This window comes from Ictalurus furcatus, chromosome 18 (genome assembly GCF_023375685.1).
Source record: "Ictalurus furcatus strain D&B chromosome 18, Billie_1.0, whole genome shotgun sequence".
Lineage (NCBI taxonomy): Eukaryota > Metazoa > Chordata > Actinopteri > Siluriformes > Ictaluridae > Ictalurus > Ictalurus furcatus.
In genome coordinates, this window is record NC_071272.1 from 7,832,827 (window position 1) to 7,857,500 (window position 24,674).

General features: G+C 40.7%; 1 protein-coding gene across 10 annotated transcripts in view; it reads left to right on the forward strand.

Annotated features, from left to right (window-relative positions):
- Nucleotides 1–858: 858 nt before the first annotated feature.
- Nucleotides 859–24,674, forward strand: part of LOC128622156 (probable E3 ubiquitin-protein ligase HERC1) — a 63,342-nt gene continuing 39,526 nt past the window's right edge. For 8 of the 10 annotated variants that reach the window (XR_008388357.1, XR_008388358.1, XM_053648427.1 and 5 more), the window contains exons 1-22: nucleotides 859–1,127; nucleotides 6,074–7,058; nucleotides 10,874–10,969; nucleotides 12,221–12,406; nucleotides 12,957–13,268; nucleotides 13,885–13,981; nucleotides 14,275–14,418; nucleotides 14,808–14,935; nucleotides 15,122–15,266; nucleotides 15,713–15,884; nucleotides 16,497–16,631; nucleotides 16,766–16,931; nucleotides 18,444–18,569; nucleotides 19,300–19,521; nucleotides 19,598–19,750; nucleotides 19,864–19,996; nucleotides 20,299–20,496; nucleotides 20,692–20,907; nucleotides 23,231–23,404; nucleotides 23,757–23,871; nucleotides 23,977–24,103; nucleotides 24,269–24,419. Coding sequence is in view for 8 of the 10 variants with exons in the window: in XM_053648427.1 (XP_053504402.1) it covers nucleotides 6,114–7,058; nucleotides 10,874–10,969; nucleotides 12,221–12,406; nucleotides 12,957–13,268; nucleotides 13,885–13,981; nucleotides 14,275–14,418; nucleotides 14,808–14,935; nucleotides 15,122–15,266; nucleotides 15,713–15,884; nucleotides 16,497–16,631; nucleotides 16,766–16,931; nucleotides 18,444–18,569; nucleotides 19,300–19,521; nucleotides 19,598–19,750; nucleotides 19,864–19,996; nucleotides 20,299–20,496; nucleotides 20,692–20,907; nucleotides 23,231–23,404; nucleotides 23,757–23,871; nucleotides 23,977–24,103; nucleotides 24,269–24,419 (4,141 nt within the window). In the remaining 2 variants the exon portion in view is untranslated. The remainder of the gene's footprint in view (nucleotides 1,128–6,073; nucleotides 7,059–10,873; nucleotides 10,970–12,220; nucleotides 12,407–12,956; nucleotides 13,269–13,884; nucleotides 13,982–14,274; nucleotides 14,419–14,807; nucleotides 14,936–15,121; nucleotides 15,267–15,712; nucleotides 15,885–16,496; nucleotides 16,632–16,765; nucleotides 16,932–18,443; nucleotides 18,570–19,299; nucleotides 19,522–19,597; nucleotides 19,751–19,863; nucleotides 19,997–20,298; nucleotides 20,497–20,691; nucleotides 20,908–23,230; nucleotides 23,405–23,756; nucleotides 23,872–23,976; nucleotides 24,104–24,268; nucleotides 24,420–24,674) is intronic. The other 2 variants (XM_053648430.1, XM_053648431.1) reach the window with 1 other exon arrangement.

Consider the following 24,674-nt stretch of genomic DNA (forward strand, 5'->3'; position numbering starts at 1 on the left):
CCATTGCAGGACACAATCACACACACACGCATACACTACGGACACGTTGGACATGCCAATCATCCTACCATGTATGGCTTTGGACTAGGGGAGGAAACCGGAGTACCTGGAGGAAACCCCCGCATCACGGGGAAAACATACAAACTCCGCACACACAGGGCCACGGTGGAAATTGAACCCCCAAACCCTGGAGGTGTGAGGTGAACGTGCTAACCACTAAGCCACCGTGTGCCCATATTATAACATAAATTAATATAATATAATATAATATAATATAATATAATATACAAAATGCTAGCCAGTCAAAACAATTAATAAATGTATAGTTCATATATTTATTTCTCATTTCTAATTAAATGTAGCTTTTGGAGATTAAATCAAGTACTGACATGTTGATAAGTAATCTGTTAGAAATCTTATTTATTACATTTTATTTATTCAAAATAAATTATTTCATGAATTTAGTTTAGCTTGTGGATGTAGTGTAGGGTGCACTTGCCAATTAAGCTCAGACGTTAAAAACAAACAAACAAAAACACAAAGAAATCTGTGTACAAAACAAGTATTTACATAAATACAATTATTCTCCTCCCGCTCCTTATTTTTCTAGTTATTATTATTATTATTATTATTAATATTATTGTTATTATTCCTTTATTATTATTATTATTATTATTATTATTATTATTATTATTATTACGTATATTATTACGTAACAGTGAAGCCCAAAATAGCGCACCGGCGCGTTTCACGTAAACTGCGCAGCGAGGCTACGTAAACTGCGCATGCTCCGTATCCATGGCGGCGCATTAACAGTACTAGTGTAGCGCAGACCCACTAGCGTGAATTGGAGGTTAGCGGGCTAGCGTGCTAAGCTAGTAGTTAAGCCATATTCTGTTCCACCGGGACGATTTCAAAACTAAAATTCAAACAGAATTGACTGTTGTCCAGAATATTTACGGATATAGAATCTCAGATAAGTAGCCGTAGTTGCTTGACACGAGTTATTTTGCAGGAATAATAATGATAATAATAATAATAATAAAAACAATGATAAAGGAATAGCTGCGTAAAGCTAACGTACTGGAGAGAGTGGCTGGGTGTGAATGACACCGGGAACAGAGGAGGTAGGATATGTGTTCCGTTACATGTTCTGTTGTTTTTAAGACTTTTGGGAGAGATTTAGCACTGATTTGGAGTCTGTATTAGATAAATAATGCTGTATTTTGAACTGGCACGTTGTTTTTTAAAGACATTTTAAGCCTTGAGCTAACGCTAACCTGGCTAAGAGCTGTCACTGTCATTAACGCCTTATTACTCATGCAGAATTTCAGCATTTATGGTTTATAAACATGTTGATATCACTTTATTCTTTATTCCAGGTCTTATTGGGTGGTGTGTGTGTGTGTGTGTGTGTGTGTGTGTGTGTGTTTGGCACTTGTTTGACAGTTTTATTGTTTGTGGGTTTGATCAACTAAAATATTCATGCACAATAGTTTGCATAAAATGTTCATTCCTAATTATTTGACACCCTGAAATTAAAACTGTTCCATATCCTCACCTGTCATAATAAAAAAAAGAAAAGAAAAAAAACAGCTGCACAAATATCTCAAATCTAGACCTTTCATTAAAGGTGCGGTTCGTGATTTCGGTGCTTCCACAAATTAGTTGTCTTTTGTGTTAAAAAACCCCCAGGATGCAACAACTAATTGACAAAATGGATCAAACTTGATAATAAAACTAGGGGGAAAAAACATGACGTGCACCACTAACATCCAACCAAAAACACGACAATTATAAAACACCTCACAACGTGCTGTTACAGAAAATTAATCAACTCGACGATGTTTACGGTCACTCGCTTTATCACGTCGTCCTGTCGTTGATTGATTGACTGATTTTTTATTTTTACAAAAGCACACCCTATCGTGTTATGATCTAAAATCGTATCAAATATTACCTAGCACAAGCTAGCGTAGACTTTTCTGAGATACACAGCATGTATCGTGATTTATAGACTTGCTAATAATACAAATAAAAAAAGTAGAAAATATTTCAAAACCGAAAGGAGAAAAAAAAATTAACTATGTAAAAATTTGAACATGTTTTTTTTTACATTTTTTTTTTTTACAATATCCACGATATCTAAGAAAGGAGTATTGTGATATAATTTATAACACCGTTGATATTATATCGTAATATTGAACAGCTCTAGAAGAAAGGTCACAATCCACCCAAGCCAGGCTCCTTCCTTATCCTGCTGCTTCATCTGGGGGTTCCTCCATGTTGTTTTTCTGGATTTGACTGGTCAAACCGGTCAATTTAAAATATTGGACAATTTAATAAATTACCTCTTTTTACCTTTTTAAAACCTGCTCCATCTCTGGAGGGTTCACTGAAAGTTCACTTTCATTTGTTTACAGAGGTGCTTTCAGCTTTTACAGGATTAATCATGAATAGCTGCAAGAAGTGATTAAGGGGACCAAGCATTTTGTAATGGGCTGTGGCTGTTTTCATTTTGTGAGGGAGATGAGTTATGTGTTGAGCACTTTGTTATACACTTTAATTATACGACCACCTAGTGGTGGAATGACCGAGCACTTCTAGAGGGCGTTTAAGGTGTGGTCTTAAACCCACCCATCACGTTTTGTGTCAGTACAACACAGCATTGCTAAGACACAAGCCCACATCCTGTATGGCGTCCTTGCATTGGTTATGAATATGAAAAAATCTTTTGATAACTTTTGTGAGGCCCAATCTCAGTATCATCTGATTAAAGTTTGATGATGATTGGATTAAATTTTGAAGAGGGCTAGGTGCAACCATTTTGAAACCATTCTGAACCATGTTGTTTGAAACTGAACTAACAGAATTGAAATTATTTGAACCGTCTGACTATAAGAAGAACCTGAATGATCTTGCTTGAAACAGTCTGAAAAGTCAGACTTGGAAGAACCAGAATACTTGGACCTGAGGAAGTCTGAACCATCAGGCTTTAAACAATCTGAACCACTGGACTTGAAACGATCAGAACCTTCGGACCTGAAGCAATCTGAACCATCAGACTCAAAACGTTCCAAACCATCAGACTCGAAACAGCCTGAACCTTTGGACTTCAAACATCATTATATTATATCATTATAGAGTTATAGGTCTTATTGTGGTGACATAGTTTTTAGGATCCACACCTTAAAATTGGTGCAAAACCGTTTGGCTCAATGCTGAATCGATCTACGCTAATAATCTCCCAATGCCTGTGGTGCTTGGACCCCTAAGTAATCTCATGTATTAATATTGTGAACAGACATAAACTAATATATCCGATCCACATTACCAGAATTAATATAGACTTTCATTGCAGCCAGATTTCCTACCCTTGCCCTTCTCCACCCACAAATGTCCCGACGGTAAATCTGTCCTTGGCGTGTGAGGGACTGGCATGTCGCCGAGGTTCTGACATCCTGTGAAACATGATCGGATTCCCACAAAGTCAAGGCCATAGTCCTCACAGGAGCCACGGCTCTCTCTGTTATTAAAGACGGTATTGTCAGACATTCCGCTCGCTGTTAGAAGTCGGCAGTAGCGTCGAGTCCTCATCACGCTCCAACATGGTTGGTGTAAATAGCTATTAAAAATACTATATGGTTCTACGCAAAAAAATAGCAACGACAGCATATAGTATAGAATATCTGGAAGTCCCTTGTTAAATTGATGACGTTCTAGGCATTGATATCTAATCTAATTGAAATATTTTAGCAAACATTATAGAGAAATGTACGTTATCGATACTCCAAAGAGAGCAATGTAATCATTGGAGAGCGCAAAACATTAAGAAAGGAATATATTACGATGCGGTGTGCTGTTAGAGGAAAATAATCAACAACAGCAGGCTGGTGTGATGAAGTGGAGTTACTGTTACCACCCCGAAGTTGATTATTTTCCCATAACGGCACGTCCCGAAGCGGTTCGTTCCTCTTATAATCGACAATTTGTTAAATAAGGACATGTCACGATTTTTATCCATTTATAGTTAAGTTTAATGCTGCGGAACGTCCGAAAACCAGGTTAGTTCCTGTTCCCGCTTACATTATAGCAGCTATAAATAGTCCTACTCTCAAAGCTTGTCTTTTTTTTTTCTAAAGGACAACATACTGTAGCTTGTCACGTTACCGAGAAACATGTGTTACAAAGCGCTGATACTGGAGACTCCTTCAAAAAAAAAGTTACATGAATGATTCCTTACCCTTCACTACATCAACTATGACAAATATTTCTTTGTTAAATCTGTTAAATCAGTTTATTATTAGGTTTAGATTAGCGTCTGCCATGCAAGTCCCTGTGAATTAGCGGTTACTATAGTAACAGTAAAGTATTGTTGTAAATAAGGTGAAATTATGCTTCACAAGTGGACTCCATTTCTTATTTTTACCCTTGCTGGTCTAAAATAATTAGCTACTTAACGCTGGTATTAATAGCAACACCGGGTCCTGCACGTGCTCTGTAAATCTAAATCTGGAATTATAATGAGGTTAAAGTGTCATGGCGGTCATGTTATTCGAGCTCCTCAAAGTGTGGTTCTCTCTCAGAGATTTCTCTCAGTTTTATTCTCACGTCTCCGTATATGAACACCACACACCACCTTCATGAGCATCGAGCTGATCGAGTCCTGGCTCGTCTTAGAGCTAAAGCTTTGAGATGCTTCCTGTTATATTTTTATACTTAGAGAAACTGTATAGCAGCAGTGGTGTAATAAATTCCTGGGTGCAGTCCACGGAGCGAGAGAGTGAGAAGTGTCTGGAGCTAGGACTTCTGGGTAATGTTCTTCTTGGCTATTAAGCAGGGCACGGCAGGAAGTCATCCTAAGATGATAAGCATCTAGATTAAGAACCGCATCTGATTAATTTATACGGCTAACGGGAAGTGGGTAAACAGCTGGATCGCAAACCAGACTACACAACAACAACAACAAAAATAACCTCAACAACAGCAACAACACTGATAATAATAATAATAATAATACAGTGCCTTTTTCAGATCCAAGATTGATCTCAGGAAGTGAATATTTCACTATATATTTAAAATCTATTTGTAATTCTAATTGTTGTTTATTTAAGCTATTAATTAAGTTATTAATTAATATTAATAACTTAAAATTAATGTTATTTAAGTGATTAATTTAAATTACTTTTAGTAGGTGTTTTTGTTAATAAATATATACATTTATAAATGTCATTTTGCTAAATACTTTTATACAGGGAATTTTTAAATGTACTGATTATTTTTAAAAGATGAATTTTTAAAAGTAAAATAAATTTTAAAGATTAATTTTAAATGTACTGATTACTTTTAAAAGATTTTTTTAAATGTAGTGATTATTACTTTGGAATTTTTTTTAAATGTAATGATTACTTTTAAAAGATTAATTTTAAGTATACTGATTCATTTTCAAAGATAATTTTTTAAATATACTGATTACTTTTAAAATTGTTTTTTTAATCTACTGATTACTTTTAAAAATTAATTTTAAATGTACTGATTACTTTTAAAATATATTTTTTAATGCACTGATTACTTTAAAAATAATTTTTAAATCTGTTGATTACTTTTAAAGAATAATTTTAAATGTACTAATTACTTTTAAAAGATAATTTTTAAAAATGTACTGATTACTTTAAAAAGTTAAACTTTTAAAGGTACTAATTAGGTTTTAAAGGTAAGATACAATCTGGGGATAAATCTTGATGGGTACTGAATTTTGTAAAAAGTGATTTGAAAAACACTGATTACTTTTAACAGGTGAGTTTTCACAGGCACTGATTTATTTGAATGGGTACTGATTAGTTTTTAAATGAGTTTAATATGTGAAAGGTAATAATACTTCTAAGTAGTGAGTTTTGCCCAGCGTGTCAATCAGCTAAAATGCACGATATGCTTGTGGCTACCAGTTTAGCCATTTGGAGTAAAGGTAAAATTGTACATACTGAATTTTTTAACTGAATTTAGTTTGGTTGTTTGAGGGTATGCTGCAGTTGGCTACTCAGGTACTCAGTTCTGAATGTTTTTTCTCCCTTAGCTGTGTGCCCCCTGGGTGTGTGTGAGGATAATGCTCAGCCATGGTGCCTTGTCAGACGCACGTCATGCTGAAGTGGCAGGAGCACCTGAACAGCTCCTGGGCGGCAGAGGACAGCACGCAGACTGCCACTCGAAACGGCGCCTCCTCTCTCTACGCGAAGCTGCTCCACCACAAGGAGGTGATGGCTCTGGCACTGCCCGTCCAGGACTTGCTAGGTCCACGCCTTCCCGACTTCCAGCACGAATCCAGTGCCAATGAGGAACGCGACGAGTACCTGCGGGCGCTCCTGCGTAGCCAGCGCTGCCTCGGCCATCGCGTCCTTGCCCACTGGCCTTTCTCCATCTCTTTGCATCAACGTCTTGTGGCACTGCAGAGGATCTACTACGCCCTTCATACCAAGTACCACGACCGCTACCGCAATCCTCCTCCGCCCCAGCCGGGCTCCTCTGGGCCAGACGGGGGCGCTCTGGAGCCGGTTTCCGATCCGCATCAGTCGGGCATCAGGGGCAGGACGACCTCCGGAACGGACGTACTAATCGAAATGGGCGTACGTACGGGACTAAGCCTCCTGTTTGCTCTGCTGAGGCAGAACTGGCAGCGTGGGAACCTCGAGGACGTCACCTTGTGCAATGACGTCCTCAGCACGGCGCAGTCGGTGCTGTCGGCTCTGCCGCCGCTCTCGCTAGCTAACGAGAACAAGATGGCGCCGGTGGGGCTGGAATGCATGACGCAGGTGGGCAACTTTCTGAAGAAGACGGCGGTGAGCGGGCGAGGGGCGGACCCGGCCGGGCGGCGCCTGGCACTCGAACTCCTCCTGAGCATCGCTGTGCAGAGAGGAGCCCTGCGCTTCCTGCTGGAGTGGGTGGAGGTGGCGCTAGCGGCTACGTCGTCGTCTTCTTCCACACCCTCGTTTTCATCTTCAGAGCCTTTGGCCGTCAGTTATGAGCTCATCGTTCAGAACCTGCAGCAGATGCGACAGTGCTCGGTACGTGTTTGCATTTTTCTCAGCAGATTCATCATAACAACAAACCCATCACAGGGAAAAAAAACCTAACAGGTGTATTAATATTTGTATCGTAATTAAAGGGGCAGTTTGAAATTTTGGCATCTTTAGCATCTTTTGCTGCCTGCAGTATGAGTAAGTAACTCAATAACCAACTCTGTTTATAGTACGGAAAGTAGGAAAAGGGGTAGAAAAAGGGGCAGAAAAAGGTCAATCGCACCCTGAAACAAAAAAATATTGCCAATCACATTTTTAACGATATTTTTGTAGAGTTTATGATTATTCTAGATTTAGATAGGCTTTTAAAATGTTAAAACAGATTACACCATTAAAGGTGTGACCACTAACCTTGCCTCGACTCCTAAGGTTTTTTAATCTTCTTAATTACTTAAATAAATTCCATAATTTGTTTCTGATTTGCAGCCAGTAACCCCATTAGCTGTAAAAAAAAAAAAAAAAAACCTTTAACAAAACAAAAACCTCTCGTTACAGATTTATTATATATTTATTATTACATAATCCACCTTAAAAATCCGTAGGATAATATTTTTGCTATTTATTTGAGCCATAGGGCTTTTTCTATGCTATTTAAAATATTTATAATAACTTCTGTAGATGGCTAAAGGTTGCTAGGTTGTTGCTAGGTGGATTCTGTAGTATCCCAGTTGGTTTCTAAGATGTTGCTAGGTGGATTCTGTAGTATCCCACTTGGTTGCTAGGGTGTTGCTACCAGGTTGCTATGATATAATCCAGTAGGTTGCTAGGGTGTTGCTAGGTGGTTGCTATGGTACTTTAGTAGGTTGTTAATGTGTTTTCAAGGTGGTTGTTCTGTCCCAGCTGGTTGCTAAGGTAGTGCTTGTTGGTTGCTGTGGTATTCCAGCTGGTTGCTAGGGTGTTGATAGGAGGTTTCTCTTATATCCCAGGTGGTTGCTAGGGTGTATCTAGGTTGTTGCTAAGGAATCTCTGGTTGCTAGAGTGTTAATTGGTTGCTATCTCATTCCATCTGTTTGCTAGGGATTCTAGTTGGTCGCTATGCTATCCCAGCTTGTATGCTAGGGTGTTGCAGGTGGGTGCCATGATATTCCATCTGGTTTCTAGGGCATTGCCAGGTTGTTGCTATAATATTTTAGGGGGTTGCTAGCTGGTTGCTATGCTTATTCCAGGTGGTAGTTATAGTGTTTCAAGGGGTTGCTAGGGTATTGCTAGCTGGTTGCTGTGGTATTCCAGGTGGTTGTTATAGTGATTCAGGGGGTTGCTAGCTGGTTGCTGTGGTATTCCAAGTGGTTGTTATAGTGTTCCAGGGGGTTGCTAGGGTATGGCTAGCTGGTTGCTGTGGTATTCCAGGTGGTTGTTATAGTGATTCAGAGGGTTGCTAGCTGGTTGCTGTGGTATTCCAAGTGGTTGTTATAGTGTTCCAGGTGGTTGCTAGGGTATGGCTAGCTGGTTGCTGTGGTATTCCAGGTGGTTGTTATAGTGATTCAGGGGGTTGCTAGCTGGTTGCTGTGGTTTTCCAAGTGGTTGTTATAGTGTTCCAGGTGGTTGCTAGGGTATGGCTAGCTGGTTGCTGTGGTATTCCAGGTGGTTGATATAGTGTTTCAGGGGGGTTGCTAGGGTATTGCTATCTGGTTGCTGTAGTATTCCAGGTGGTTGGTATAGTGTTTCAGGGGGTTGCTAGGGTTTTGCTATCTGGTTGCTGCGGTATTCCAGGTGGTTGGTATAGTGTTTCAGAGGGGTTGTTAGGGTATTGCTATCTGGTTGCTGTAGTATTCCAGGTGGTTGGTATAATGTTTCAGGGGGTTGCTAGGGTATTGCTAGCCGGTTTCTGTGGTATTCCAGGTGGTTGCTAGGGTGTTTCAGGGGGTTGCTAGGGTATTGCTAGCCGGTTTCTGTGGTATTCCAGGTGGCTGCTATGATGTCCTAACTGGTTGCTGTGGTGTTTATAGGATGTTTCTCTACTATCCCAGGTTGCTAGGGTGTATCTAGTTGGTTGCTAACGAATCTCACTTGGTTGCCAGTGTGTTAATTGGTTGCTATCTCATTCCAGCCAGTTGTCGTGGTTTCAGTAGTCTCGAATCGTCTGAAAGGCAGAACCAACAAAAAATTTCCTATGTAGTCCAATTGGTGGTGGTGGCAGGGGGGGTTCGTGAGTCATGTTTTCCACCGTTATCATCAACGAAACCGAAGACCCCTGACTGTGCTTCATGGAACCTTTGAGAACCTTTAAGAACCCTTCAGAACCTTTGAGAACCCAGGGTTCTACTGGTACACTTTAGCACATGTGAATTGTTATAGATTTGTATTAGTGAGTGTGAGCAGCACACTGATGCAGATCAGATTACAGACGTGTAGCTAATGGATGCCATGTGGTATACATAATGGATGAAACACACACACACACACACACACACACACACACACTTCCATTCAGTTTCTCTTCAGCTGAGCACTTTGTTCTGGTACTACTGCATTAGTGCTCTTATTGAGCAAGATTACACGCCTTTCCACCGGTGCTCCTCTCTCGATCCTCTCCTCTTCTCAGAGCACTTCTCCGTTCTCTAAATCTTTTTTCCCGTCTTCACGCTCTTGACTCTTGGCCCAGTTCTGAAAGCTTCTGGCTAGAGTTGGCTGATTCTCTTAATTGACGGCCCGTAACCCGCCTGTTTTCCCCTCGAGTTTTGTAGATTTACGCATCGTGACACAAAACACACCGCATTTAATCCTGCAGAGCATTCAGAGCCGAGTCATTAATCATTTACCGCTTAAATAAATTATTTTTAATTTAAAAATAAAAAAAACTTTAAGGCTTGTTAAGGTTTTATTGGCAGCACAAGCCTTGCCAGAGGCTTGTGCTGCCAATAAAAATAACGAAAAGAAATGTCTATAGTGTTTCCCAACTAATTACATTCAACAGAAAATTATTTTAATTTATTTTTAAAAATTCTAGTAATTTGTTAAATCAATAAAATACATAAAGTAATTTTTTAGTTATATATATATATATATTTATTTATTTATTAGAGAGTTTTAAAGGTTCAGTATCAAATTAATTGCATCCAATCAAAGAACATTGTTAGATAAAGATATATCAGTTATATACAGTGATATGTACGTGCGATATTGTAACATAATTTATCACGATATTAATACTATGTCATCATATCGCCCAGTCCTATCTGACAGCAATAGTAAAGCGGTAAAAAACAAAAGAGAGATCGGCCGAGAGATCATCCACCATTTTGTTTTCCGAGCAGAGAGGCTTCAGAAAACGTGGCGTCATTTCCAGTAAGTCAACATCGTGAGCATCGATGCTTTTTGCCGTGCATTGTGCACCGGAAGCATTTTGCGATTGAGACAGAACTTAAAAATGGCCGACTCCCTGATCAGTTCCCCTTCACTACGGAACTGCAGAGCCGATCGAGACGCGCCCTCAGACTGACACCGGAGACTCCTTCCGTAAATGTTGAGTCGATTACCGAAAGCTCAAAGATATAAATACCAGATCAAAGATTACACACGTTCTTTTTGTTTTTGTTTTTTAAATCCCTTTGAATGAACTGTTACTATAGCAATGATAACGTACTCGAACGTTAATATAAACTACCGTCAGAGCTGCTGTTATAGGAAATTAATCAGCACCTTCTGACCAATCAGAATTGAGAACAGCGAGGCAGGATAAAACATTTTATCGCAAAATAACATTGGTCTAATTTGCATATTTATGTATAGTCAGTGAACTTTCTGTTGTTGTTGTAGTAAAAAAACATCATGCGGTTTTTGTTTGTTGTTTACATTTGCAGGGTTTCCGTGGTGACCTCATCAACACTCAGGTGCTTAAGAAGGACGCAGATGGACTCTGCAGTCTCTCTCATGTAGCACTGTGTCTCCTCGAGGAGGTGTGTCTCTCTCTCTGTGTATGTGTGTGTGTGTGTGTGTGTGTGTTTGGCCTTGATTAAAGCCTCCTGCAATTTCCTTATGTTGGTGCTCCTTGTAGGAGACTTTGATGTTCTGAAATGCTTTATTTTATATAGTTTGCAGTAAGGGTGAGTGATATGACAAAAATATCAAATATATTACGATACTTTATACATGATACATTTGTAAATAAGGCTGGGCGATATAGATATAATATCGATATCGTGATAAATGATTACACGATACACTTTTTCTGAGATATCGTTGGTATGGTGATGTATTTTTTTTTTGTTTTTAATCATTACCAGTACTGAATTGACGGCGTCGATTTGACATCATTTAAAAAAAAAAAAAAAAAAAAAATCTTTGTCTTTGCAGGCGTTAAAGAAAAGTATCGTCAAAGTCATTTTAACGTTTTTTTTGTTTTTGTTTTTTTTACTACTGTTTTGCGGACAGTTTGTTAGCTAAACTATATATCACGATATGCATATCGTGTATCGTAGAAATATCCTCAAGTATCGTGATGGGATATTTTTGTCATATCACTCAGCCCTAATTGTAAACAAAACACCAGCAAAACTGCAACATTGCATTAAAAAAAAATCATTGTCATGCTTATATAACATCTACTTCTAAAAAAATTGCTAAATATTGACATTGAAAGAAGAAAAACTTTTTTTCAGTCTGCATATGTTAACACTTTCTGTATTTTTCACGTTTTTGTTTTCTTTGTCAGAAAATGACCATTTTTATCTTTTTTTAATATGATAAAAAAAATTATTACTTACAATAATATAATTTAGACCTCTACAAATTTTGTCTGCTCAGCCAAAAAAAAAAAAATTACACAAGGCTTTATTGTGTAGATTTACATATATTTTCTTTTAAACACGGCACTTCAGCACCCCCTACTAGTCATGTTTCATTTAGTTTTTATTCCGTTAGCTTACATTCACATTAGCCCACAAGAGACGACAAGCTAGCAACCGTTAGAGGACAAAGATTGTCTTATGGTCTAGACGATACAGTCCCGTAAGTCCAGGATTGTAGGAGGAAAATGGAAAAACAGCGAAACAAAAAAGTTTTATTTACAAATTTTGCTTAAAACGTCCACCATTTTGTCACAACATACAAATTCTTATGAGTAGAACCGTTTGGATTTGTTCTTCCTCACTTAGGTGCATCATAATCATCTTCTGTACATTTTGTGTGTGTGTGTGTGTGTGTTTCAGATCTGCATGCTGGCCTCTAGCTGTCTGAGCTCATGCAGCACAGGGACGTCGTGTCCCGGCTCCGAGGTCGATGCCCTGGTGAAGGTGTTCGTTTGGGGCAGTAACAGCAGTCACCAGCTGGCCGAGGGAACGCTGGAGAAAATCCTCCAGCCCAAACTCGCACAGGGCTTCAGTGACGCACAAGTGGTACAGTCTTCTAAAAATGGTCGTGTTTCAGTCGTTCGGCTTCTAAATAAATAAATTAATTAATTAAGATACCAGAAGATGTAATTTCTCCTTTGTATACTATAGCTAGTTCCAGCTAACTAGTACTGTATCAGAGTAATAATACATACACTATGAGAAACAATTTTTCTTTTCACAAAACACACCATGTCACACTGTTACAGGAAAATAATCAACGATGAGGCGGTGTTATGAAGCGCGGTTATTGTTACCAATATTGGCAAAGTTTCCAATAACAACGCGTCCCGATGTCTTTTATTCCTCTTATATCTCAGCAGTGTGAAAGGACATAAGGGCATATCTAATTAGCATATTCATGCATATTTATAAATTCTTTGTAAGGGTTCAAGTCACACAGTATGAAAAATGCAATAAAATAAATAGCTTTTGTCTGGTAATTATTTTATTCAAATGTGTGTGTGTGTGTGTGTATATACATGTGTATATATTTATATATATATATATATATATATATATATATATATATTTATACATACGTATATGCGTGCAGATAGAGGCGGGGCAGTACTGCACGTTCTCCGTGTCATCAGACGGCTCCGTCAGGGCTTGCGGGAAAGGCAGCTATGGCCGCCTCGGCCTTGGAGACTCCAACAACCAGTCAGTCCCCAAAAAGCTGGTGCTGGACCCTCCACGCTGCATGAGGAAGGTGTCCTCGTCCAAAGGCTCGGATGGACACACGCTGGCCGTCACGGTCGAGGGAGAAGTGTTCAGCTGGGGCGACGGAGACTATGGCAAGCTGGGCCATGGGAACAGCGCCACCCAAAAATACCCCAAAATCATACAGGGACCCCTGCTGGGGAAGGTGAGGAGGAACAGTCCGGGTCTGACACAGTACCACACACCAGGTTTATTACACACGGCTAACCATATAGGTCACTTCTGAGGCATAGAATTATCATCCGAAGCCCTTCTGTCGCGATGCAGAAAGTATTTGCCCCCCGATGGGCGAAGCTCAGCTGAATGGTGGATTTTTAAGTGTTTATGCATTAATGTGCAATAAACAGTTTTTAAAAAATAACAATAAGGGCATATTTCAATGTAATTATCCTTTTACAAATCGATTGTCTGATGTTCATGCGGCCGACATTTTCTCTGTTGATTCGGCTCGACGTTGAGGATAGTACCAGCCAAAAAGGAAAATAATCAAAATGTCGTATTTAATCCTGTCTAATGATCATCAGTGTTAACATTGCTTATAAAGTGTTCGATTTGACACTGCGTTGTAAACCTGTTTAGTCGTATTGGGTTACTTAAATACCCATAATTAAGTGCACCTAAATGTAAACATCATGTGTTTGGAGAAACCCTAGTTTCAGACCGTTGTGCAAGTGCTGTAGAGGGTGTGGCTCAAACCTGAGATTCAGATATTGAGGAATTCTAAATTGTTTTTCTCTCTTATCATCTGCTGCTGCTGCCAGGTGGTGGTGTGTGTTTCCGCTGGATACAGACACAGCGCAGCCGTGACCAACGATGGAGAGCTGTACACCTGGGGAGAGGGAGACTTCGGCCGCCTCGGTATACCTCTCTCTCTCTCTACCACTCTCTACCTCTCTCCTTCTCTCTCTCTACCCCACTCTCTCTCTCTATATATATATACCTCCCTCTCTCTCTCTACCCCTCTCTCACTATACCTCCCTCTCTCTATCTCTCTCTCTCTCTCTCTCTCTCTATATATATATATATATATACATACCTCCCTGGTGAGAATATATATCGCTGCTGAGAATCATTTTATTTTTCAGAATATCGCTCTGTCTAATAACACACACTCTCTCACAGTGTCTCTCTGTCTCTCTCTCTCTCTCTAGGCCACAGTGACAGTCACAGCCGGAACGTTCCGACCCTGGTGAAGGACATCAGCGGCGTGGGCCAGGCGGCGTGCGGCAGCTCACACACCGTGGCCGTGGCTCAGGACGGACGCGTTGTCTGGTCATTCGGGGGAGGAGACAACGGTCAGTTACACAACACACACAATCTGCTTCACACGTCCCTGACTCAAAAAAAAGTGTTGATATGTATGTGATAAAGTCCCAGTTATGCACAGCAGTCATCATTGGAAGCATTTATTTCACTGAATATTTATAGATATATTTTTTATTATCCTGAAGTTCCACCATTTTGCTATAAAGGTAGAAATGTATTTGAACTCCATATGACCTCACAAGGGTAGTAATACCAGACATTTGGCTGGTCCCTGTAAGGAAAACAAAAACTTCAGCTTTAAAAAAAAAAAAGGAAAGAAATTTAAAGACCCCAAATGTATTTTTTTGAAAACTGAGTTTATCATTATGCTTAGGCACTTAGCTATGTGTGTGTGTGTGTGTGTGTGTTTGTGTTTCAGGTAAACTGGGACATGGCGACACAAACCGTGTTTACAGACCCAAAGTGATCGAAGCTTTACACGGCTACATCATTAGGAAAGTGTGTGCTGGAAGTCAGTGCTCACTGGCCCTTACTTCTGCTGGACAGGTACACGCACACACACACACACACACTTGGACGTTTAGTTCATTACTACTGCAGATGTTCACACATAAAACACCCAAATGCGGGTCTTTCTACACCTTTTACACCCCCCTGTGGATATTAAGTGTCACTGCACCCTCTTATCACAGCTAACTAGCCATGAATTTTGTGTGTGTGTGTGTTTTGCAGGTGTTTGCGTGGGGATGTGGCTCATGTCTAGGCTGCGGTTCATCTGAAACGACGTCACTTAGACCCCGCTTCATCGAGGAGCTGAGCGTCACTAAGATCATAGACATCTCGTGTGGAGACAGTCACTGTCTCGCTCTGTCTCACGGTGAGTGAGTGTGTGTGAGTGGGGATGTGTGTGTCTGTGTCTGTCTGTAGGTCTACCTGCCTATCTGTCTGAAGGTTTATCTATGTATCTGTCTATCTATCTGTCTATCTATCTTTCTATCTATCTATCTATCTATCTGTCTGTCTGTCAGGTGATTTGGTGATTGGACTATCTATCTGTCTGTCTCTCTATGTATCTGTCTGTCTATCTATCTGTCTGTCTATCTGTCTATCTGCCTATCTATCTGTCAGTGATCTGATCCATCTGTCAGGTGATTTGGTGATTGGTTTATCTGTCTGTCTATCTATCTGTCTATCTGTCTGTCTGTCTATGTGTCTGTCTGTCTGTCTGTCAGTGAGAGTTTTTTTTACAGATGTACACAGTGTGCAGTGTGCAATTATGTGCAGTTTGTGTGTTTTAGTTAAACACTGAGACTTTGTTTTCAGAAAACGAGGTGTACGCCTGGGGAAACAACGCCATGGGTCAGTGTGGACAGGGCCACACCTCAACACCCATCACCAAACCTAAGAAGGTGATTGGTTTGGAGAACGTGTCCATCCAGCAGATCACAGCGGGGACGTCCCACAGCCTGGCATGGACTGCCGCCCCCACAGACAGGTACACACACACACACACTATAAAGTAGTGTCTGTATTAAAGCCTTACTAACTCCTTAAGGTAGCCAAAAAGTTTAGAATAAAACACTGTGTGAGCTGCTGTTATCGAAAAATAATCCATGATGGGGAAAGTATTTTATTACACTTATATGACAGCACTTTGACAACAATTACAATTTCTTACTAATTAAAGAATAACAGGTCATACTTCTTATCTGTCGTTCCCTCACCGTCCTCTCTTTTTTTCTTCCTCTCTCTTTATTTTAATCAGACAAATAAAAACCAAAACAAAATGCCAGCAAAGCGCAAACTCCTCTGTCCTGAAGATGTCAGAAAAACTTAGACACAGCTTTACCTCCGACACTGGAGACTCCTTCCATAACGGAAAATGAACAGCTCCTTACAGAAACACACCATTTATTATTCTTGTGAAGGTTTTGTTACTATGGATACAGTAAAGTATTAGAATGAGCTGATGTGCAGCTGTGCTACTGTCAGAGCTGCTGTTGTAGAAAATTAATCAACACCCTCTGAACAATCAGAAACCGGAATTCAGTAGCACGGTGGTAAAAATTAAACGACGTGAATGACGTGTGTGTGTGTGTGTGTGCAGACAGCTGGTGGCATGGCACAGGCCGTTCTGTGTGGATTTGGAAGAGAGCACGTTCACGTACCTCCGCAGCTTCTTGGAGCGCTACTGTGTCAGTATCAGTGAGGACACACCGCCTGCACCCTTTACCTCCAAGAGGTACATACACACACTCACATTAATATACACACACACACACGCACACACACACAAACATCGTCACCCACATGAGACTGTGGAACATACCAAACCTCTCTCTTTTTTTTTCCCCTCTCCTCCGTTTTGTCATTCAGGGAGCATCATCAGTTTGTGCTGCTGTGTATGAAGCTTCTGTCCATCCACCTGTCTCTGGCCCACGCAGGAGGAACTGGGGCCACAGTGCTTGGAGCTCAGGGGAGACCCATCCGCAACCTGCTCTTCAGACTCATCGACTCCGACGTGCCCGAGACTCTACAGCAGGTCCGCCACCCGCTTCTCCACCTCCTCATTTTACTTTATTTCCAGCACTTATGCGGAGGATTTCTCTGTAATCAGTAGCTCTTTAAACTCTCTGACTAAATTATATATCAGTTAGTGTCTACTGTAAGGAATAAAACACTTTGTGAGGCTGCGGTCTGTGACACGCTGTGTTTGTAGTTTCTTTAGGGAAAAAATTGGCCTTGTGCGTATTTACCTCCCATGTAGCCTTTTTGGAATAACTGCGAGTCAGAGTCTCGAGTCAGAGTCTTGAAAGTCATGAATCAGAGTCTCAAATCAGAATCCTGAAGCAGTCTCAAATCAGAATCGTCAATCAGAGTCTCAAATCAGAATCGTTAATCAAAGTCACAGAAGTTATGAATCAGAGTGTCAAATCAGAATCATGAATCAGAGTCTCAAATCAGAATCCTGAATCAGAGTCATGGAAGTCATGACTCAGAGTCTCAAATCAGAATCCTGAATCAGAGTCATGGAAGTCATGAATCAGAGTCTCAAATCAGAATCCTGAATCAGACTCATGGGAGTCATGAATCACAGTCTCAAATCAGAATCATGAATCAGAGTCTCAAATCAGAATCATTAATCAGAGTCATGGAAGCCATGAATCAGAGTCTCAGATAAGAATCCTGAATCAGTCATGAAAGTTATTAATCAGTCTCAAATCAGAATCCTGAATCAGAGTCATGGAAGTCCTGAATCAGAGTCTCAAATCAGAATCCTGAATCAGAGTCTCAAATCAAATCATGAATCAGAGTCATGGAAGCCATGAATCAGAGTCTCAGATAAGAATCCTGAATCAGTCATGAAAGTTATTAATCAGTCTCAAATCAGAATCCTGAATCAGAGTTTCAAATCCGAGTCCCGAATCATAGTCATGAATAAGATTCACAAGACAGTGGAACCAAGTGGTTTTGCGGACATACCACAGCATAATTATAAATGAATAAAACAGTATGATGTTCCGTTCTTTAATAAACACAAAAAAATTATCATTGTCAGCTGATTACTGTGGTATAAGAGGAAATAAATTCATACGCCAATCAGAAACCAGAAGTGACCGTTTAAATTTTTCACACTTTTATTATTTAGTTATTTACACCCATATTAATTGTTATTTGTAATTGTATTAAGTTGTGCACGTATATTGTAAGTAAGTTATAAAACAATCTGTGTGGTGCTGTGTTAGGAAACTAATCAGTAACAGGGTGCTGTGATGAAGGAGAATTACTGTTACCAGCCCGAAATATTTTATTCCTCTTTCACCACAGCAGTAAAACATTTCCGGACATGCTGTACCTCACCACTTCCTTGTTGATTATTTTCCTATACCAGCACAACACTGAGTGTTTTATTCTGTACATAGTATAACTATGGAGGCTTAATGAGTCTGTCATTTATCTCATCATCTTTTTGATACTTCTAGCAGGTTTGGATGAACTTATTTTTGGTGTTAAAATGTAGTGTGTGTGTGTGTGTATGTGTGTGTGTGTGTAGGCGGTGATGAGCACACTGTCGATCGGAGCGTCTCTCTTGCTGCCTCCTCTCAGGGAGAGAACTGAACTGCTGCACTCACTGCTACCTCAGGGCCCGGAGAGCTGGGAGAGTCTCTCTAAAGGACAGGTACACACACACACACACACACACACACACAGGTATGTTAAAAGCTTGTGTCCATCTGCCTGCATCATTATAGCTACACTTTTGTATTTCTGTGTTTTTGTCCATCTCAGTAATTATAATGTCAGGTTTTCTTCTCCTAAAAGTGTTTTTGCTTCTCAGTCATGTGTATCTGTCTGTCATCTATTGTTGCAGGAAGTACCTAAAAAATCTTGATCAGAATTATGAATCAGAGTCATTAGAGACAAGAATCAGTCTCAAAATAGAGGTTTGAACTAGAATCATCAATCAGAATAATGAGAGACATGAATCAGAGTCACAAATCAGAGACATGAATCAGAGTCTTGTATCAAAGTTATGAATCAGAGTCATTAGAGACATGAATCAGAGTCTTGAATCAAAATTATGAATCAGATTCATTAGAGTCCTGAATCAGAGTCTCAGATCAGAGTTGTGGATCAGAATCATGAATCAGAGTCATGAGAGTCTTGAGTCAGAGTCTTAAATCAGAGTCATGAATCAGAATCATGAATCAGTGTCTCAGATCAGAATCATGAATCAGAGTCATGAGAGTCATGAATCAGTGTCTCAGATCAGAGTCATGAGTCATGAATTATAGTATCGAACCAGAGTCACAAAAGGTCCACATCAGAAGCATTGAATCTAAGTGTTTACGTGTCCAAATCTTAATCTAAACGGTACATCCGAATAGTGTATCTTCTCTCATCCCCAGCGTCTGCAGTTGGACATGGTGCTGAACAGTCTCCAGGAGCAGAGCCATGTAGCTTCCCTGCTGGGTTACAGCTCTCCAGGGGAACTCGGTGCCACCCTGCCCCAGCCTGCCTCACCCGAGCGGCCTGTGGCCCCCGCTACCTCCAGCACAGAGCCTCAGGATCACCTGCACCTGGCTGAAGTGCTGCTCAAGACCCTCCTGCTGAGCATCGGCTTCTACACGGTCAGTGAGGAACCGACGCACAGGGGCAGTTTCAATGAATTTATTTTAACCTGTTTATTGTTGCGGTTGCGTGTAGGAGCGTGCCTTCGGCGAGCTGGAGAAAAACAGCGACAAGCAGCAGTCCAGTCCAGCTCAGAAACAGACCAAAGCTCCGTCTCACTTCCACCACCTGCTGTCAGCGCTGCATAAACATCTGCTGGCTCACTGCTACATCTCCACCAACACCGAGGTGCTCGTCCTGCTGACTTTATTATCTAGCTGGCAATTGGGTTTTGCAGAGTGTTGGATTTGAAGTTAAAACTCGGCACGTTTTCTAACCCAAATGTGTCTGCCTGTGTGTAGGATGATGGCAGCGTTATGTTGCTCCACAAGCATCTGTGTCTGCTGTTACCCTACGCCGCCGAGACATTCGGGAGGTCCACCGTCCTTCTGGAGGAGAGCTCGCTGGACAAGAGCGTCATCAATAAACTACATGGTAAGAAGTTAGTCTATAAAATCAAAATGGACAGAGTGAAAGTGACTGTTTAAAACACATTTGAACACATTCTATTAAGTTTTTAACACTCATATTAATTGTTATTTACAATTGTATTTAATTGTGCTGAAACTGGAGACTCCTTCCATAAATCTTAAATAAACATCTCCTTACTTGAAGGAAATTTCACCATATCAACTATTATGCACATTTTTGTTTAATTTTTTTTTAATCAGTTTATTATACATGCTGGAAATTGTCTAAAAAATATTATTTGTGTGTGTGTGTATGTGTGTGTGTAGCGGTGTTGTATGGCTCTGTAGCAGGCAGTCTCCTGTGTCAGGTGATCTATTCTCTGCTTCTGCTGCCCCTGGACGTGGTCAGGCCTCTCCTCCCTCACCTGATGTCTCTGCTTGAACATCTGAACGAGCTGAATGTTCACCTGCCCAACACACACCTGCAGGAGGAGCTGGAGCTGCAGGGGGTGAACACATCTCCTGGTAAACACACACTTTTCATGTCACATCACATATTAGCATATCTAATCTAGTCTTTAAGCCCTCTTTGTTGTTTTGTTTTGTTACTCAGATCAGATTATTTTGACCCAGATCTGTCATTAGTGTGAAAACTCTCATGGCTAAGAAGACCTGCTAGCTGTTAGATGTTTGTAACAGTTCCGCTTATCTCTCATCCAGATGTGTCGGAGGTGGCCGATCCTGCCTCTGAATCGGAGACTCAGCATGACTGGGCGTGGCTTCTGGACCTGGAGAGAGCCGTGGCTTTGGCGATTGGTCGATGTCTGGGAGGGATGCTGCAAGGACCGCCCGCCTCAGCGCAGGAGAAGACGGCCGAGTTTTGGCTGAGTAACCCGCTCCTGAGGAACGGCCTGGAGATGGATTTCGAACAGCTGGGTAACACCATAGCACATAATTTAATTCCTTGATTAAAAATGGCGCTAAACTGTAAAAATTATTAAATTGATTGAAAATGGCGCCTGTTTTTCTCCTGGAAATGTGGATGTAGTGTCTCTTTAAAAAAAAGGTGTATGGTTGAAGGTACCACCCTAGAACCAGGAATGGTACGGTTTAGTACCACCTTTTTTTCCAGAGTGAAGTTTGATATTATGTAGTTGAAGTTTAGCGAATTTAACCTGTAAGACGAAAACCGATTATATTTTACATTTAAATGTTTGGAAATATTTAGGAAAACTTGTATGCTTCCGTCATTTAGTTTTTATTAAAAATGTTCTAAAGAGGAACTAAGAGGTCGTAGAGACACGGGAACATAAACTTACTAGATCATTTATTCCAATTAACCTCTTTCCACTCTCTTTATCTTCTCTTTAATCCATACGCTGACTTTTCCACTGCAGAGATGCATGACAACTTGTAGTATTTGTAGATTTTCTGGAGTCTTGAGTCAGAATCGTGGATCAGAAACAGCAATCAGAGTCATGAGGTACATGAAGTACTCTTAAGTCAGCGTCATGGATCAGTGTCTTAAGTCAGAGTCATATGAGACATGAGTCAGAGTCTTAAGTCAGTCATAAATCAGAGTTTCAAATCAGAATCATGAATCAGTGTCACGAGAGTCCTGAGTCAGAGTCATGAATCAGTGTCTCAGATCAGAGTCATATGAGACATGAGTCAGAGTCTTAAGTCAGAGTCATAAATCAGAGTTTCAAATCAGAATCATGAATCAGTGTCATGAGAGTCTTGAGTCAGAGTCATGAATCAAAATCATGAATCAGAGTCATATAACAGAGTAACCAGAGTCATGAATCAGTGTCTCAGAACAGAATCGTGGATTAGAATCATGAATCAGAGTCATGAGAGACATGAATCACAGTCTTAAGTCAGAGTCATGGATCAGAGTCATGAATCAGAGTCTCAAATCAGAATCATGAATCAGAGTCATGAATCAATGCCTCAGATCAGAGTCATATGAGACATGAGTCAGAGTTTTAAGTTAGTGTCATGAGAGTCATGAATCAGTCTCAAATCAGAGTCATTAGAGTCATGAATCAGTGCCTCAGATCAGAGTCATATGAGAAATGAGTCAGAGTCTTAAGTCAGAGTCATAAATCAGAGTTTCAAATCAGAATCATGAATCAGTGTCATGAGTGTATCAGTGTCATGAAACGAGCCATGAGTGTCATGGCTTCTGCTTGGTTGGAATGAAAACCTGCACCCACACCGGCCCTTTCCGGATAAGATTGCCCACCCCTGAATTAGAGTATTGAGCCGGAGTCAGGAAGGTCCACTTCAGAAGCAGTGAATCTAAGTGTTCATGTCCAAATCTTAATCTAAATGGTACATTCAAACAGTCTATCTGCTCTCGTCCCCAGTGTCTATGTGGTTTTATTATTTTTTTATGTGGAAACTCTAAGGTCTTAAAATCTAAATGGAAAAATTAAGGATCTGCCTCCAAACACACGAGTCAGGCATTAAAAATGTTACTAATATACAATTATAAACGAACAGTAGTTTCGGTTTTAAAATCTGATTAAATTTAGAATTGAATTTTGTATTTTTTTTTCCAGTTTCATTTTTATTGAACATTTCTGCTGAAAATTTCTGCGGTACATTTCTGCTGAACATTTCTGTTGAACATTTCTGCTGAACATTTCTGTTGAACATTTCTGCTGAACATTTCTGCTGAACTAGACATTTCTGTTGAACATTTCTGCTGAACACATCTACCAAACATGTCTGCTGAACATCACCTTTTCTCTTCTCTCCACCCCTCCCTTTCCCAAATATTCCATTGAGAAGAAAAAAAAACAAATTGAGCAACACACAGCAGTAAACATTCACAGGTTTTTTTTCTTTTTATACTAACAAAGGAAAGCAAAATTAAAAATACCCCCCCCCCCCCCCCATATAGATATTGTAAGACCCAACAACAGGCACAAAAATTTAAGTGGGAATTGTCTGTAACTCCATAAAGTATACGATAAAGGGATGCCATTTATAAAAAAACTTGTCCGTACAACCCTTCATCGTATACCTTATTTTCTCGAGTTTTAGTAAAAAAAAAACACGTCCTTTAGCCACTGGGAGAATTTTTATTAATGTGACAGAAAAGGTCAGATTTGGGGATAGATTTGAGGTCAGATTGCTCGGTGGATGAACAGTGGACGCAACAGTGTGACGAAACAGACAGGATTCAGGAAATGGAAGAAATGAGCACAAATATTAGAATTTTTTTTCCTCCTCTCGCTCTTTCCTGCAGACTCGGCCACGAGCCGTCTGACGGAGGCGGTGCTGCTCGGCTGCGGAGATGCCAGGCTGGCCGACCTTCATCTCTCCGAAGAGAACGCCACGCTGCTGGATCTGGCACTCGGTTCCTCGCGAGAACCTGCCAGCGGCCTCTGGAGGAAGATGAAGGAGTACGCAGTCAGCAGAGGTGAGGACTGAATTACAGGAAGTGTTTGTTTTTTATTCCTCGCAATCCACAGCAATTCGTCATTACCGTAATTTTTTTATCCATTTCTGGTTACATTTAATGTTCTCCATGAAACAAGTTCTCGTTTAGGTTATAGAAGCTATCAGCAGTCGTTCCCTCACCACAGGAACGCAGCACATCGTTAAAGTAAATTTGACATTGGAGACTCCTTCCATAAATGTTAAATAAGTAAAGATCTCCTTGCTTCAAGAAAACTTCACCGTATCGATGAAAAAACCTGCTTTTCTGGAGTGTCAGCTGTACGAATTAGTGTGAATGGTGTGTGTGTGTGTGTGTGTGTGTGTGTGTGAAGACTGGGAAGGCTGTGGTGCAGTAGGTGACGGTTTGTTGGAGACGGCGTGTCGCTGCAGTCTCGCTGCTCTGCTCAAACACACTGGTCTGCAGGACGAGGCATACTGGCAGGACAAGTGAGTCTCGTTTCTCATCACACACACATACACACACACACACACACTCTCTACATAAACAGTCAGTGTGTGTGTGTGTGTGTGTGTGTGTGTATAAAACGTCAGGTACGAGCCATGTGAGATGCTGATGGAGATCTATGAGGTGGTGTATAAGATCCGCAGCACTCTTCTGTCTCATAAAGAGAACACAGGACACACAGCGAACACACAACCGGCCACGCTGACTAAACAGGTAAACACACTAAACAGGTAAACACACTAAACAGGTAAACACACTTCACACACTCCTACACCTGTCTAGAAAAACGATTCGACGTGATTGTAACGCATCGTACACTCAGGCAGATGTAAAAAGTTTGATGTACGTGTTTTATTTATTTTTTTATATCTGTGTCAGGGTTCGAGTGACACACACAGCCCCGAAGAGGACACACACGAGGGCAGCAGCTCCGAGGAGCAAGCAGCGAGAGAGATCACACACACCGCCGAACACAACCAGGACGACCCGGCCGAGGATGAGACGCCCAGCATCAGTATGTACCTGCCGGGTAAACACACTGTTTTCTGTGTTCTCTCTCACTCACACACATATACACGCTCACACACATGCTCACACACATGCGCACACACACTAACACACACACACACACACACAAGCTAACATGGACGCGCTCACACACACACACTAACACACACACATGCACACACACACGCGCGCGCTCACACACATGCGCGCACACACACACAGACAGACAGAAGCGCACACGCATACATTACACATATTGCATATATCTGTAGTGTGT